The sequence below is a fragment of the Periplaneta americana genome, chromosome 12 (genome assembly GCF_040183065.1).
Source record: "Periplaneta americana isolate PAMFEO1 chromosome 12, P.americana_PAMFEO1_priV1, whole genome shotgun sequence".
NCBI classification, from domain to species: domain Eukaryota; kingdom Metazoa; phylum Arthropoda; class Insecta; order Blattodea; family Blattidae; genus Periplaneta; species Periplaneta americana.
Window position 1 is genome coordinate 18,019,406 of NC_091128.1, and position 18,940 is coordinate 18,038,345.

General features: G+C 34.8%; 1 protein-coding gene across 5 annotated transcripts in view; it reads left to right on the forward strand.

Annotated features, from left to right (window-relative positions):
* The window catches only part of LOC138710204 (CD2 antigen cytoplasmic tail-binding protein 2 homolog), a 110,226-nt gene that overhangs the window by 41,304 nt on the left and 49,982 nt on the right, over positions 1-18,940 (forward strand). For all 5 annotated transcript variants that reach the window (XM_069840854.1, XM_069840852.1, XM_069840853.1 and 2 more), the window contains 2 exons: positions 4,300-4,478; positions 15,513-15,723. In XM_069840854.1, the coding sequence (XP_069696955.1) occupies positions 4,300-4,478; positions 15,513-15,723 (390 nt within the window). The remainder of the gene's footprint in view (positions 1-4,299; positions 4,479-15,512; positions 15,724-18,940) is intronic.

Here is an 18,940-nt window from a genome sequence, read left to right on the forward strand (position 1 = left end):
CTCTGTTATGAATTCGGGTGGTCCCTGGCTGGGTTACAGACACGGGATGTGCAGGGAAAAGGTGGCGAGAAACACCACGTTCATAGTGCTTTACATCCCTCTTTTGTTGCTGAGGGTAGAGTGCGAATTCGGTAGACGAGTAGGGTAATAAATTTCATAAAATGTCAGTACTGGGAGAAAAAGTGAAAGGCGATTGCCATGGTTCATTTCCAAACTGAGATTTTCAGCTATAGTGTGATAAGAAATTCGTTTGAATTTTATTTTTTTTTCTGTCTTTTTTGAAGAACCAAAAGGGCAGACCTCGAGGACCACAGGTGGTCCTCGGACCATAGTTTGAGAAATAAATAATTAAATATATGAAAAAATAATTAAATAATAAATAAATAGTTTGAGAAATAAATAATTAAATATATGAAAAAGACCCAACCCACTTTATTAATAACTATAAAATATTTGATTTTTAATAATAATATTATTATCTTACGCAAGTTTTGTAGTTGATATATTAACAGCATGGCATTAACTATATTAATAATTAATTTCTAATGGTAATGATGTCATCAAACCACCTCAAGTTTTGTAGATTTTAATATCCAATACACAGCTATACTCAGAAAATTACACACCGGAGAATCAGACCTGTAAATTATTTTTAGTAAATCTTGAAGTTTTTAATAACCAATTGAATTTCAACTCTAAATATGTCAGCAATGCTGCAGATCATGGCCTTCGTGTAATAGCTTGTAGTTTATTGTAGTGTGTGTTTTGTTTTATTTTGAAATGCAATTATTTCTCAAAACTGATGAAAGATGGATTTTGGAAAATAGGAAAATTATGTAGGAAAACTGACATTTCACTGAAAACTACTATTTTTCTGAAAAACTTTGAGCTTCAAGCTTCAAAATGAGGGGTCATTTATTAAAATCCATTCAGCCATTGTCCCGTAATTTCCATTACCAGTTCAAATTATATATATAAATAGCATAGTTTAGTATACATAATGTAAATAATTTAAATTGTAAATATTAGTGTAATTGTTAAAGTAGTCCATGTTTTGTTCTGCCGAACACAGTCACGTGAGCAATCTGTCAAGTACTTCGCTTGCTAGATGTACTCGCGTCATCTACTTAAAACTCCAGTAATACTTAATCTTATAACCTCGTTGGACAAAGTATGGTCCCTTGTGATAATTGTACTACATCATAACATTTTGTACTTCATGTAAGTATACATATAATCAGAAAATGGAAGTACAGTTGAAAGAAGAGCAGTTTGGCTTCAGGAAGGGAAAAGGTACGAGAGATGCAATTGGAGTCCTATGAACAATCAACGAAAGATACCTAGAGAAGAATAAAGAAGTTCTTATAGTATTTTTGAACCAAGAAAAAGCGTTTGACAAAATGGATAGGACGAAATTGATGGGGATCCTAAAGAAAATTGGCGTGAATTGGAAAGAGCAGAGGCTATTCAGTAACCTTTATATGAAATGAGTCAAGTCAGGATAGGAGAAGAAATGTCAGAAGGAAGCAAAATAGGAAGAGGAGTACATCAACGATGCCCTTTATAACCTACCCCGTTCAACATCTACTTGGAGGACTTAGTGAAGAACTGTTTTCAGAACATGGGCGGAGTGATAGTAAGAGGAAGAAGAATAAAGTGTATAAGATTTGCTGATATGACAATGTTAGCAGATGAGGAGATGATAGTAAGGGATATGCTACTAAAGCTAAATGACAGCTGTGAGCGATATGAAATGAATATAAATGCCAACAAGACGAAGACCATGGTCATAGGAAGAAAAATAAAGAAGGTAAACTTGCGAATTCTAAATGAGGCAATAGAGCAAGTTTACAACTTCGAATACTTGGGATGTACTATAAGCAGTAACAAGAAGTCAAAAGGAGAATAGCAATGGCAAAGGAAGCTTTTATTAGGAAAAGGAGCATCTTATGCGGACCTCTGGAGAAAGAACTAAAGAAAAGACTAGTGAAGTGCTTTGTGTGGAGTGTATCATTGTATGGGGCAGAAACATGGACATTACGATGAAGTGAAGAGAAGCAACTAGGAGCATTTGAAACGTTTACAGTTCTTGCATTATGCATTTGTACCATTATCTTATAATATAGTGAGTCCAGCTTAGGTTTAACATCATAGCTATTTATAACTTTAGTTGTATTAGATTTTAGATTCAGACTCGAAATTCTTGTATATGTGATGATATCTGTGGCTTCATGCAAAATACCACATCGTCGCACTGGCATAGTGTGCGTGATTAGGATACACAAAAATGTCGATTTAGACTCAACAGAATTTAAAAAGTTACCATAATTTATTGGCAAACCTCGTGTATTCTGGTACAGAGACTCAAGCATTTTGTGTCACACTCAAGGAACTTCGATATGAAGAAGTGGATTCCAAACTGGCATAAGTCCAAATGACAAGTTATGAGAGAAATGACGAAAAATGGTAAAATAAATTTAACAATAGCCCTATAAACTGGAAAAGGATAAATTAAAATGTGAATAAAGCAAGTTAAAATCTTAAAAAAAAAAAAAAAAAAATAACTTAGGACACTTTGGAATCCACCTCTTCATATGTGCAACCCCCCCCCCCCCCAGTGGCATGGCAGATATCCAACCTGCACTCCACCTCCAACCAGATATTCAGAAACATTTGTACTGTGGATAGCTTGACGAATTTTGTGTCAAAAATCGTTGAAGTTATCCTGAGGTACATGATACACTTGGTCCTTCACAAAATTCCACAGGAAAAAGTTCAGATGAGTAAGATCCAGTGAGCATGGAGGACAAGTGAATGCTTCGGCTCGAATTGACTTCCTTAGGATTTTTGCAAAGGTCGTGTGAATCTTTCCACTTTTTTCTCAAAGACCTTTATTTTACTATGCATTCCATGCACGGACACAATACAGCCCATTTCTCTTAATGCTTGTCCCATTTAACTATGCTCACATCTAGGTAGGAACATCTTTGTGATGCCAAAGTTAAATTCATTCTGAAATGCACGTTGTCTACACTTCACAGATTTCATTTCCATCAGTGAAAGAATGCAGAACAATTTCTGTTGAGGTGTTCATATCGTCATCTTTGCTCATTCTGATCATGCACACCACACCAGCACCAAAGTATGGTATTTTTCATAAATTGTCATAGATATCATCATATTTACAACAATTTCGAATTGGAATCTTAATACAGTGAAAGTTATAAAACGTCGTAATATTAAACCTATAAGCCAGACATGTGGTACAGTACTTATATAATGTGTTATGATCTTAAATTTTTCCATAATTTCGTAAGCGTAACATCATACAATGTTGTATTAATTGTATTGTTCATGAATATATTCTAGCTGTATTCTCTTTCATAAAATAAGCATTAATATCCGTTGTAGATCACAATTCAGTCACATTTTTCTTTTCATTTTTATTGGTTCTGAAATCTTGCTATCATGCTATTCTTAAATTCTTTACGGACTTCTGTTTTCCTGTTTTCAACTTGTTTATATTGTCGTTTCTCAGAATTATTGGGAATATTATTTTGTAAATTTTTTTAAAGTATTAATAAATTACTGTTCATGTTACCTTAAGTTTCTCACAACCAATAAAATATGATATATGGTTATAAAAGTCGTTCTTTTACAATACTGCGTATACAACTTGTGCTCTTCTTAAAGCAACACTTTTCTCTCTCTAAGATATTCTCAAATCATGTTTGAATTCATTTTGTATGATGCAGACAATCCATTACTATATTTTCCTTTACCTTGTTTATTAATGCAGTCCTTATTTTCAATTTCTATGTATCTGTTTATTTCATTCATTCGTAATTGTCTGCCCAAGGGCAGAATCTATCAGTCCAAATCCAATTTTTTCCATTTTTTTCCATTTTTTCCTCTTTTCCTCCTACTTCTTAAACTATCTATACAATCTCTATATCTTAATATTGATCTGCTTATTGTTGTGGTTTAGTCAACTGTCCGAAGACAGGTCTGAACCTCATAAGTGACACCATAAAGCATCACTCATGAGGCATCTAGGCCAGGAGATAATTGCATACATCGCTGACTAGTTACATATTACACTAATCAGACTTCAGATGTATACAAACAATTAATCTTCCTCTGATACATATCATCAAGTGATGTACCTACTGCCTGATAATAGATGTACATATCAGCCAGAACTTCAATCAGAGGTAGCTCTGTTTATTATTCTTCACTAAATTATGGTCTTTTAAATTTTTTAATGCAAAATAAAAATTAGAACTATTACTTCCTCAGGAGGCAACAAAACTATGTCAGCATCAGAGCGATGGTGGCAAAAGAAAGCTGGACAAGATGATGGTCAACAGGGAAACCAACAGCAACTAACGGATTTGACAGAACTGGCTAATCGTCTCCTTACCGAAACTGGTAACATGGATATTTACCAGGAAAGCTATGAACATATATCGAAGTTGGTAAGTTCATTTAGATAAATATCTAGAATGGCTTTCTTACATAAATTTCAGAGATATATGGTCTTACTAATAAACCATATATAGTTTTTATAGGAGACTTAAGTAGAGTTGGGACAGAAAACATTACTAATAAACCATGCATAAGCTATGGATGTATAAACAGCCTGTAATTATACATGGGAATTGCTTTGCAGTAGTTATATACAGAAATCCCTTGTTTGAGTGTTGTACAGAGATAAAAAAAATGGGCACCCCTCTAACAGCTGTTTGTATAGATTGTCATTTTACGATGATGGTTGCCTTGTAACCACAGAAGAACAAACCAAGGAGCACAGAAGAATTAGAATAATATTGCTGTAGCTATACTCTTTGACCAAAATATAATGTGGTAATCGACCAGGTCCAGTTGTACTGTCGATACTTAGCGTGGCACACTAACGCTCAGAATCGGATGCAATAGAGAACCACAATTTTATTATTCTATCACATTTTGTAATGAAGTAATGACGAAACTATGACATAGCTATGTAACAGTGGTATTGTTATACATGACATATGTAGTGATTATTGGAATTTACATACGAATTATGAATGAGTTATTCATTGTGTAAGTATAAGACAGTTAAATGTCTGTATAAGAGTTTTTATTAGTAAGACATAATAAAAAAGTCTACCAGAGACATTTCGAAATGTTATAAAGTCATGGCAATTCCAACTTTGTAATATAGCTCAGAAACATGAACCTTAACATTCTGACAACTTCAAAGAATAGAAGTGCAGAAATGAGAAGTCCTAAGACCTTTGGTCGGATATATTTTATATGATCACTAGGCCTGTGACATTGGAGCATGTGTACAGTGAAAGAAAGCCAACTCACTCCAGGATATAGGTACACAGAGTACGCAGCACTCTGTACTGTACAGTCTGCAGAAGAGAATAATACATACATCTCTCTGAATGGCGTCTAACCTCCTCTGCTGTTCGGGCGAGACATGTGATGCATACCATCTTTCTGTATGTTTACTGCCTTTAACATATTGGATGCTGCATCGGTAACAATCAGAAGTACCTTGTCATGCTCTATACCTGATGGCCATAATAATTGCATTGCATGTTGAAAAACCCTACATATTGTAGTTGAGGCGTGCAGTTCCAAAACCCTCTAAATCGATTTGAGCAAATTTTTCAGGAAACGAAAAAAACTTTTACTGCTTTTGTTTTTATTTTGAAATGACTGATTTTTTTTTCTAGTGAACTTAACTTGAAAGTAGAAAACATCAATATAATTTTTCATATAAATATTATAAACCATATTGCCAAAAATTAATGTTCTTTTTTGTATTTAGTGGGTTTTGGAACTCAATCTTTATTTAGAGGATATTGGAAAGGAATAAATGTATTTAGCGGATATTGGAAAGGAACTTTAAATATGTCAAGTTTTAGACACGAGATGAAGCCTATGAAAACAAAGATTTCAACTCATTCAATCATAAATGTTCTGCCCATGCGCAGATCTTTCACTGCAAACCCAGCATTCTCCAATCGTTCCTATTTTCTGCCTTCCTCTTGGTCTCCGCATATCATCGGTATATCATAATGTCGTCTATCATCTGATATCTTCTCCTGCCCTGAACTTTTCTCCCGTTCACTATTCCTTCCATGGCATCCTTAAGTAGACAGTTTCTTCTCAGTCAGTGACCCAAAAAATTCCTTTTTTCTCTTTCTGATCAGTTTCAGCATCATTCTTTCTTCATCCACTCTTTCCAACACAGCTTCGTTTCTTATTCTGTCTGTCCGCTTCACATGCTCCATTCTTCTCCATATCCACATTTCAAATGCTTTTATTTGTTTCTCTTCATTTCGTCGTAATGTCCATGTTTCTGCCCCCATATTTTTCTTTTTTTTTTCTTTTTTTTTTGTAGAAATTTACTCTACTTTGTTTTTTTCCCCTTTATCCATTTTTTCTTTCCCCCCTTTTTCGTTTCTCTTTCTCTGTTTTCCGCTTTCTTAAACTAGTACGTACACAACACCCATGCCCAAGGCGGGACTCGAACCCACAACCTTTCGGGCCAAGTGATAGAGACATGCCGTGCCCCTACTGCTTGAGCCATCCAGGCCGGCAAATATACAATGGCACACTCCACACAAAGCACTTTACTCGTCTCTTCCTTAGTAGATTTCAGCTAACATATTTTTTTATAGAAGCTTTACAAGGATATTATTGATTATTATACTGTTCACGTAAATAAGAATGCAGATTGAAGATAAAGAATTACTCAAGAAACAATCTATAGTCCACACCTGTGGAGTAACGGTCAGCACGTCTGGCCGCGAAACCAGGTGGCCCGGCTTCGAATCCCGGTACGGGCAAGTTACCTGGTTGAGGTTTTTTCCGGGGTTTTCCCTCAACCCAATACGAGCAAATGCTGGGTAACTTTCGGTGCTGGACTCCGGACTCACCGGCATTATCACCTTCATTTCATTCAGACGCTAAATAAACTAGATGTTGATACAGCGTCGTAAAATAACCCAATAAAATAAAGAAAATAACCTATAATCATGCTACAAATTTGGATATGGTGGGCTACGTGCTCGAATACATACGAAAGTAATCATTACTCAACTCTTAATAGAACACTGTTGAGCTGAATTCCAAGAGAAAAATATCTTCAAATGTATGCAACAATCACACATATCACAATGGAATCCCAGCAATAAAGAACATAGAATTCAGTCCAGGATTTACTTTGAACAATCTCCTTACAAATACACGTTTGCTCCTACAGCTTCAGGTCGTTACTTTCATCGACCAAAAATATCTCCAGATGTATGCAATAATCACAAATATCATAATGGAATTCCAGCAATAAAAAATAGAACTCAGTCCAGGGTTTACTTTGAACCATCATTTTATAAATTGACATTTACTCCTACAGCTTCAGGTGACCAAAATGTTGTTGTTGTTGTTGTTTTCTAATGCCAGGCTTTTGACAGTAAAGTCATTTGACCTCTTTCACTCCAATATTTTTCAAAGATATTATCATGACCAGCCAATGAAGCACAGATTTAGGTAACCAAAATGTTTCCTTCGTCTTCTTCTGCTTCCTCTGCTTGCTCTCCATTTTCATTGATGAGATGGGCATAAAATTCCAGATCGTTGTTTGTTTTCCACAAAGGACCGAAATATTTTGAAAAAAGTTTATCAATATCTTGAATTTTCTCCTTTATTACTGCCACCCCAAACTGTTTTCTTTGCAACTGCAAGTCATGGATCGCTTCTCCTCGTTTCAAAAGACTTCGGTAAACTCCAAAATCGTTACGATAGTGGCATTCTCCTCTCACTAATACACCTGACTTCCCTTTTTGAAGAAAATTCTCTTAGAAGGGGCTAAGTTGAAAATGCTTTCAGCACCTGTGTCACTCCTTTCCTTCCAGCTGTTGACAGGAACATCATATACTAGCTTCTTAACAGTTCCTTCTTCTACATAAATTCTGATGTATTCAGAAGAATCAGTGATCGTATTTATTTTCCTTATTCTTTTTCTAATCTACCAAAGACTCTACCTGCGGGAAAACATGATAAGGCATACCAAGTGCCAGATCTCACAATCAGTAGGCCTACACTACTAGAATATGCAAAAAATAAATACTGGTTATAGAGAATATTGGAAAAGTCGCATGGTATTTAGAGGATTTTGGAAAAGTAGAGATTGGATTACTATCACCTTTACTTTTTAACTTCGCTTTAGAATATGCCATTAGGAAAGTTCAGGATAACAGAGAGGGTTTGGAATTGAACGGGATACATCAGCTTCTTGTCTATGCGGATGACGTGAATATGTTAGGAGAAAATATACAAACGATTAGGGAAAACACGGAAATTTTACTTGAAGCAAGTAAAGCGATCGGTTCGAAAATAAATCACGAAAAGACAAAGTATATGATTATGTCTCGTGACCAGAATATTGTACGAAATGGAAATATAAAAATTGGAGATTTATCCTTCGAAGAGGTGGAAAAATTCAAATATCTTGGAGCAACAGTAACAAATATAAATGACACTCGGGAGGAAATTAAACGCAGAATAAATATGGGAAATGCGTGTTATTATTCGGTTAAGAAGCTCTTATCATCCAGTCTGCTGCCCAAAAATCTGAAAGTTAGAATTTATAAAACAGTTATATTACTGGTTTTTCTGTATGGTTGTGAAACTTGGACTCTCACTCTGAGAGAGGAATATAGGTTAAGGGTGTTTGAGAATAAGGTGCTTAGGAAAATATTTGGGGCTAAGAGGGATGAAGTTACAGGAGAATGAAGAAAGTTACACAGTGCAGAACTGCACGCATTGTATTCTTCACCTGACATAATTAGGAACATTAAATCCAGATGTTTGAGATGGGCAGGGCATGTAGCACGTATGGGCGAATCCAGTAATGCATATAGAGTGTTAGTTGGGAGACCGGAGGGAAAAAGACCTTTAGGGAGGCCGAGACGTAGATGGGAGGATAATATTAAAATGGATTTGAGGGAGGTGGGATATGATGATAGAGACTGGATTAATCTTGCACAGGATAGGGACCGATGGCGGGCTTGTGTGAGGGCGGCAATGAACCTTCGGGTTCCTTAAAAGCCATTTGTAAGTAAGTAAGAGATTGGATTTAGAGGATATTGGAATAGTAACTATTTTTCAAATGAATTTTTTCACTATATGTAGAGCTCTTTTGAACATTATTGATATATAGGTCAATAGAGTGCATTAATTCTTACTATAAAGAGATAAAAAATAATTTTGGTGAAAAAGTGGATTTAGAGGGTTTTGGAACTGTGCGCCTCAATTGTTCACAGCATTTATCACATCACACGACAGTAGGTATGATCCAGCAGGGCTTTCTGGATCCAGGCCCCCAACAATCACAGTAACTACATGCCGCCCAACAGCATCCGTCGTCTCATCAATTGACACCAGATGTGTTGGTTTGTTAGTTTACACCTGATCTCAGTAATGCATGTGTTGTAAATTTTCTCGACATATTACTTCAGTAACGTAGTCTGATGTGGAATTTCTCTTCTAGTGTATTTCTGTAAAAACTCGCGGAATGCCGTATTTGCGAGTTTGTTAAATGGTTTGTCGGCAGGTATAAATGCTTTACACATGTCTTCATAAAATGTTGAATTTAATATACGGTCCTTCTGCACATTTACTGTTCCAGCCGTTTGTGTTTCATTGTACTTATGTGCCTTTGAACATTATATTCCTTGTTTTTAGCAGACATAATGCTGACATTGCAAAGTTTACAATACAGATTGCTATTTAGAATGCAAAATACATCTGCACCATACTGTGAAACTAAATATTCTAGTTTCCAAGACGTGTTTCTTTCCTTCTGAGCCATACTGCGGAGCGCACTACACTTCACGACAGTTTGTATCATACTTGAATGAACTGTACCACGGCGGTTGTGTCGTCTCCATACACACATACACTTGCATACTCCGTGTATATCCTGTAGTGAATTGGCTTCCTTTCACTGTAAACATGCTCCAATGTCACAGGCCTAATGATCACAAATGGAATGTCGACAACAGTAATGAATTAAACATAACTGCATCACTGATACCATATCAACATACAGAAACAACGGGTATGAACATGTATCACGGACGCCCAGTAACAGGCTGCCTCAGAGGCTATTTCACTACAATCCTTGTGGGAAGCGAGACCTTGGACGACCAAAAGTGCAATGAAGAGGCCAGCATCCAACATGGACCCTATTCTACAAAAGTATGGTCTAATACATTACAAGTGTAGTGAGCTGTAACAGTTATTAGTCACAAAGATTTCTTGTACATTTGTACTTTATTACTCCATACTTACAACAGTAGAGTTGTAACTTTATATTCCACAATACTATACAAGAACTTTTACTAATAATTAATAATGTATTAAATTATACACCACACTAATATGGTGTATAATACAATTTTCTGCTGTAAATTACTATGAACTGAATATTTTCAATGAAATTGCAAAACGATTTTGAATCTTCATTTGTCACCTCTAACATAAGAGTGCTGAAAGCATCAAGCACACTTTTCACTTCTCCCTATCCACTTCCTAACCCACACTTTTCTTTTCTGTTTCTTATATTCATTTTTTCACTTTTATTAAAGGGAGTCGTCAAGCCCTATCTTACTAATGTTAAAACAGCAATATTAATGACCTGTTATCACAGAACATACTAGGTATAGAAATGTGATATTTTTACAGGATGTTTATGCATTCCTTCTGAGTGCACTGATTCGTTTTGATGATAAAATATCTAATAGAAAAACAATATTTTTTTTATAAACTTCTAAAATTAAAAACAAGAATTAGACATTTTATTTATTTTTATTATTATTATTTTTTTAATAAACTATTACAGAAAACTCAATCAAAGGAATTCCATATCATCACACTGTTACCTGAAATGTATCGTAAAAATTTCATGCAGATAGACCTAGTAGTTTCTGAGAAAACAGGTCATTTATGTTGAAAAATGTAGTTTTAAGTAAATCATGTTTCAAGTAAAAATTTCTATAAAAATTCACCTATTACAGAAAAAATGTTTTAAAACCCTTCTGGTTGGTGGTCCTTGTCTTCTTCCTATCCTGCTCACCTAATACTGCCCCCCTTCTCTTGGATCTTGCTTCCTAGGTTGTGTTTGTTACATCTATCTCATCCGCCATGTTTTTTGAGGTATTGTATCCTATTTGAATACCGATCCTTGAACGCCTGTATTCTTGTAGTGTATCCATCATTAAATGTGAGTATAGCATCTAGTACACCAAGTTCCAACGATGATATCATCACCTGAATGTAAGAACTAGGTAACTCGAAATTTGCGTTTTTTAGTTATCATAGCATAGCAAAAATCGCACAGAATGTAATCCAAGAACTAGGTAACTGATCAAACGATACCAGCGACATCTATTTTCCACTGTAACAAATAAGTAAAAGAAAACGAGACATATTCCTTAGTGCAATATGTAAGTAAATAGGCAATATCTCAAAATAGGAAGAATCAAGTTACCTAGTTCTTGCATTCAGGTGACGATTATATCAACAAACCCATTTTTGGGACTCGATACCCAACAACGTTATTGAATGATTCATTAGTATTCTGAGTTCTTCCTCTCAAACATTTTTTTAGCTAATACTGCTAATGGCTTCATTGCCAGATGCAAGGCACTAGACAACAACATTTTTTTAGCAAATCAGAATGGACAAGATCTTAAAACACAGACTTTATGAAGCATTAATTTTACTATAAAACAAGCCGAACCACAGCCTTCTAAGACAATTTTAGTTCCTGAGATAATAATTTTTTTGTGAAAAGTGATAAATTTTTTTCTCTGAAACATAAATACACTAATATTTTTTAAAAAACATTTAAAATATTAAATATTCGAATATTTTCATAAACCAAATACCATATTAAGCAGAATGAACCATACTGTCATAAAATGTAAAAAAATAAAAATTTATTTATTTATTTATTTATTTATTTATTTATTTATTTATTTATTTATTTTTTTTTGGGTCTTGATGATTCCCTTAATTTAACAATTCTGGCCATGGCTTCAACCATTCCCACTTCTAACATTTTCTTATGATAGTATGGTCTCATTCCGAGTCTCGTATAAACACTTCCCATCATGAGAGTGGACTATAGCAACTGTCATGAGAGAACTGTCGCTGTGTGAAGGAGGCTTTAATCTGTGTAGAGTAAAGTAGGTTCACTTTGTGTTTCTCAATGTACCATAACTGACAACTCAAGTAGTGCTAGCTATCAGGGATTTCTTCCATAGATCATTTATCACAAAAATCTCATGGCATTGGTCTCCTGGAAAAATTATAGGTACAATGTAATAGATTTCCATTGATTTCTGGATGACTGTGTGAATTATGAAGCAGTGGTGGAATGACAGCACAGGAAAAGGGAATATTCTGGAAAAACTTGATACATCATCATCATTGCTCATTACAAACTTTACTTAGATGTCTGGATTGGAAAGTCTGTGCTCTAGTTGTTTGGGAAGAAACATCAGATTCATCTCACACCTCCTGAAAAGAATATTCTGAAATGTCGTACCTCTCACCCATAATAATTCCAAGCTATATGCATAACTCAGTGCTTAGTATTTATGAATAGGGATTGGATTTCTGTGACAAGTCATATTTTTATCCCAGTCTCATTTTATAAGCTTAAGTTAAATTAAACATATTTCTAGCTTTTTTTAAACATGTCACAGTGTTTATTGATTATGTTGTTGTTGTTGGCCAATACTAAGGATCTTAGATTTCTTCCATTCTCCTGCGGGCGTCCCAATAGTATTTGGTGAGCTGTGATGGTAAATCAGCATCTAATTTCTTTATTGCTGGGAATTGTAGCAAATGTTCTTTATCCATGATGGAGTTCTGATTTCTACAGAGGGTGTACTGTGGATGCTGGTAGATATTAATTCGATGTAGATGAGAGGCGAGACAATCATGTCCAGTTGTTAAACAAAATATAGCAACAGCCTTTTTTTCGTGGTAAATCTGGGATGTTATTACTGTCTAGCTCTAGCAGAATGTTCCAAGGTTTGCCTTCGCTTTTCTTCAGGAATTCCTGTTTACAAAAGGACTGAACTATGTGTTTGATCCTGACTTTTGAGGCATGAAAAGAGATTGTATTATTTTGAGTTTGTCTGATGTTTGTTCCTTTTTTGGCCAGGAAGTCAGCTTTTTCATTACCTACTATTCCACAGTGTGAGGGTATCCATTGAAAAACTACCTCTTTACGAGCCCTTGTAGCATTTTAAGAGCAGAAAGAATTTCTCTTACGAGTCTGTTTCCTGGAGGACTTGATGTTAGTCCTTGGAGTCCAGATTTATAATCACTAAGTATAACCACTTTGTTAAATTTATGTATGTGATGAAAAAGCTGTTTCAGGGCTTCTAATTCACCATCATAATGAGTGGACAGTGTTCCAAGAGATATGTAAAAGCTAAAAATGTCACTGTAGATTCCTGCTCCAGCATTACTATGTTTATCAAGCAGAGATTCATCTGTATAAATATGAAGCCATTCAGATATTGGATATCTTGTACATATGGTTTCAATAGCTAATGATTTTAATACTGATTGGTCGACGTCACATTTTACAGTGATGTATTGTATCAGATCATTTTCACATTTAATTTCAGGCTGAGAAAGTGGCTGTACTGAGAGTAGAAGCTTTTCTATATTATCAGTTGTTTGTACATTGTATTTACTTTGTAATTTATAAATATCCTGGAAGAAGCCAGATTGTGTTTTGAGTTTCCGTTCAGAATTTTTTAGTTCCTCCAAAAATCATTGTTTATTGTTTATAAAAATCCATATTTTACCATATTTTAGCATTAAGTCATATTTGATCAAAAATGGTAGAAAAGCATATTTTTAGTTACATTACAACAGTCTTAACAGTTCTCCAAACATGTTTTTTGTCAATAATGGCAAGAGATTTTGTTTACGTTTGGCTATTTATTTAGATTTATTTTCTTTAGAAATATTTTGTGGTTAAATGAAGTTTGAAGATAACTGGATTCGCCAGCAGTAAATTGTCAAAATACAGAGGACAAAAGAATGTTAGGATTATGGTCAAATTGTTGCTGATCGGTCTCACCTTCATCCTCTTCACCCTCCCAAACATGTGACACTTAAGAGGTTCTAACTATGCTGTTGCCATAACATTCAGTGACCCTGTTAACATAGCTGTCATGCAGAGGACAGACGTTGGATATTTTTCACCCGTCTTTTGCCCTGCTATATTTATAGGCTGAACAGTCTGCTATGGCCAGTACAAGGAGTTAATATTCACGAAAACAGTTTTGTAAAATAGCCAATAACTTGTTTTGCGTCATATTTCCAATTTTTTTGCTATATTTTAGTGCTTTTATGGCCTAAGTGCATACATATTTCCAGAGTTTTTAGAAATAGAAATCCGAGCCCTTTTGGTAGTCTAGTCACTACCACAAGTCACAGGAGAGCCAGTCCTAGCAATTTCTCGTCATAGAATGTTGAGTTCAATGTTAGAGAAGGCTCAATGGCCTTAACTCTGCCAGGTTAAATAAAACCATTATTATTTTTATTATTACTATTCATCCTCTTCTATTGTCTCAGTCCCTCGTCAATGGAATTCTCTACTCAGAATATTAGGGACTACCAGACAATAACTACTTCCAAGAATAGGCTAAGCAATTTCTTACGAACATAGTCAAATTGAAGTTATAATTGTAATCATGATTGAGTTTAATCATTTCATTATATTGTAGGCTTAATAATGATTATTATTATTATTATTATTATTATTATTATTATTACATAATTATTGTATTGGTATTTTGGAATGACAAAAGAAACTGTATTTATTGTATTACATTAATGATGTATTATGTAGCTATTATATTATATTATAAATGTTAAATGTTATGTTTTATTTAACGATGCTCGCAACTGCCGAGGTTATATCAGCATCGCTGGTGTGCTGGAATTTTGTCCCGCAGGTGTTCTTTTACATGCCAGTAAATCTACTGACATGAGCCTGTCGCATTTAAGCACACTTTAAGCAATATACTAATTTTATATCATACTGATTGAGTAGAAGAGAAGGCTGAATGTCCTTAACTCTGTCAATTAAAATAAAACATTATATTACATAAAAGGAATGGATATTTGGAAAAACTTTAGTTGAAAATACATTTTTTAATTATTTTAAGAGTTGGCCTGGTGATGTAGTCGGTAGAGTGCTGGTTTTCTGTGCCTGAGGTTGCTTAAATGTGACAGGCTCATGTCAGTAGATTTATTGGCATGTAAAAGAACTGTTGTGGGACAAAATTCTGACACACCAACGGTCCTTATATAACCTCGGCAGTTGAGTGTGTCGTTAAATAAAACATATTTCTTTTATTATTTTTAGAATTTTGGTAACTTGTAATTATTATTTATTGTATTTATGTTCATTTCAGATTGAGGATTCAGAACGTAAAAATGTCAAGAAAGAGAGTAGATCAGCAATAAATTATGATGATGCATTGGATATGTATGCTGAAGACTTTGATGAAAAGGAAAAAGCAAGACTTGAAAAGAAAAAGGAAGGAGTATCTAGTGCTGGTACAGGAGAAGAAAATGGAAATAGAGTTGATGATACATCCAGAAGTGCACACAAAGAGAGCGAAGGTATTTATAATCCCATAGTCAGGCATTCAAATTTATAATAATAGTAGAGTGATAGTGATGGAGTGTGTTCGTGTGTACATACATGCACATGTGAGTGTGCGTGTGTTTTCTTTTGTTCAACTCCTGTAAGCCATCAGAATTTTTATATGTGTCAGTATTTAAGATCTGTCTGAAACGTTTAGAGGCACTAATTAAAAAAAAATAGCATATATCATAGTGAGGATCATTTAAGAGCAGTTCTTAAATTGCTGATTTGACTGTCTCTTCAGTATTGACAACTAATACCAGTTATCACCAAAGAGGGTAAAATCACAATGCCTTGTACTATAATAATAATAATAATAATAATAATAATAATAATAATAATAATAATAATAATAATAATAATAATAATAATGTACTGTAGTATTAACAATAACATTGTCTTGCTTATGCACAGTAGTGGCAAAAAAAAACCGGACCTACCCTTGTAGCTGATTTCAGAGTCTTGTTCACTCCAGAGCACGATAGACTGGTAACTAAGACTTTCGTGGTTCGAATCCTGCCTCGGAAGGAAACTTTTTTTTTGTTCCTTATTCAAATTTATTCCCAATACTTTTCGATTGCTGGTAAAAATTCATGTTCTGGGAATAATAAGTTAATTAAGTAGTAAAATATCGCTGCAATTGAGGTTATGTTCCAAATCTTCTTCGTTATTGTTGCACCAGCAACAACTACTAGAGTCAACAAGATCAAAGCGGTGAAGATACTTCTGAGTGATAATATGGCCTGTCCTGGCTCTTGCTAAGAAAGTTTGTATGTGTCTGGGAATGCTGCGGAACATTTGTAAATCATTATATTTCTTTTGTTTGTTTTGAAGAACTTTGCATTTATCAGAAGAATGCCATAATTCGACCCATAAATTTGTTAAATGGGAATTAACTGCAGAATATGCGCTGGTTAAAGAAGTTGTTTGCATAGGTTTGGGCCCAAAAGATGTTGCCTGTTTGACAATATTATCAACAATCTAATTTCCAGTAATGCCACAATGACTAGGTATCCATTGGAAAACTATTTCTTTTTGAAGATTTAGTTTATTTAATATTTTCTGTATAGAATTGTAATTTGTGCATAGGAAGTTGGAGTATATTTCATGATATTTAGAATAGCTCCCATCAAGTCACTAAAAGTGCATATAATTATATCAGATAAGGAAGAGAGATGTAAAAGCACTGTCTCTATGGCCAGTAGTTCTGTTTCGAGACTAGAGGGAGCTGAATATGATATATAATATTTCTCGTTATACAGACTTCTCCGTCGCTGAAAATTAAGCGGCTGAATAAGTCATCGTCGTCTGCTGCCTGTTGTTGTAGCTGGCAAGAAAACTCATAGCGCTTGCATTTGTCATCTTCATTTAGCATATGCAGAAGCTGCAGTGTGTATGCTTTCATAGCCAGCCTCTTACACAAAATACTCCACACAGTCATTGAAGGAAATTGAAGCTCATGGGACGCTCTATGGACTGATTTCCCCGGGCTCCTTACGAATGCTTCTCTGACTCGCTCAACGTTCTCTTCACTCACCCTGGGATGGCCACTCCTCTTTTGTGGACACAAGACAAGATCTTGATGACGATTTCATCTTTCAGCAAGATGGGGCTCTGCCACATTTCCACAATGCAGTTCGTGTTTACCTGAATACGGAGATGTCTGATCATTGGATAGGACGTGCTGGAGTAAGGGACAGATGTTTCATGACATGGCTACCAAGGTCACCCGATACAACTGCATGTGACTTTTATCTATGGGGGTACCTAAAGGACCGTGTGTTTGTACCGCCTTTGCCACGTGATTTAGAGGAACTAAAAACCAGAATTCGAGAAGCTGCTGCCACGGTCACAGAGGATATGTTGAAAAGGGTATGGGAAGAGTTTCATTATCATTTGGACATCTGCCGAGTCACTCATGGTTCACACATTGAATCTCTGTAAGGTGTAAACAGAACTTTGAGAGTTTGACTTTAAACTGACGTTTGTTTGAAGTGCTATTATTAGTAGTTTTTGTGTAATAAAATATTGAAAGTGTTACCGGACTTTTGATATGCCCTGTATTTTGGGATATAATACTCTGCGTCTGAAAATCCATTATCAGGATTCCGTGACTCATCAGTATAGATATGGAGAAAATTATCATATTTATTACAGATTAGTTCCATGGCACTAGATTTTAAAACATGTGGTGCATCATTCTTAGTATGATCGCCAGGTAACAACGGCCCCTGGATCCATTCCTTTGTTCTGGGATTGGCATATCGGTTTCTTGAATTCCCAGTAATACATGAGAACGTATTCTAATCTCTGAAGAAATCTGATAAACGTAGATCCACAATCCTTCGAAGTTCAATAAAACAAATTATCCCTAAAGATACAGTATATAACTCACAAAAGTGATAATGAATATTTACCAGAACTTTACAGAAACTGTAATGTAAAAAGTTGCGTAGTTGACAATTGCCACCCGAAGAATAAAACTTTAGCTACAATATGAGGAACTTCAAGACTGAAACTAAAGAACGTGAACTTGGTTTTGAAGGTACCTAAAGTTTCACCATTGTAAACCCTTTCTAGGAAATACAACAATGAAAAGAAACACGCTGGTTGACAGGTGTTCCCCACACGAGTACTGAAGGCTTAAAGACAATCTGACACTGTTTGATAGATTGACTTAACAGCCATGAAAGCAGCAATCTTCAGTGACACACATACATATAATATGGTTAACAGTATAATAAATACAAGCACAGTTCGGAAATATGTTGATTGCACCTTGTATTTTGCAGCTTAACATAAAATTCACATGTAATTTCCTATGTAACAGTTAGAATATCTGTAATATATGTTTTGTATTAGTTCAAACATTAACATTGAAAAAAAATTAAGAATTGAAGTGAATATTTGTAATCACTTGTGGTGCTCCACTACTGTTTTCGAAATATAATGATGCTCATTACCTGTATTGTTATCAAATATATAGTTATAAAATATATTTTATGGTATGGTAGCATTTGAAATACTTTTCAATGAGCTCCATGGTCACAAACTTTACATGAATTTCTTTATAGAAGGGTAAAAGATATGAGAGAAGAACAGGCATCTTAGCTTCCATATAAAAGTAACACTTCAGAAGAGTTTAACATATTACCTGACTTTTTATGCTTTTAAAGCACACATATGTCTTTG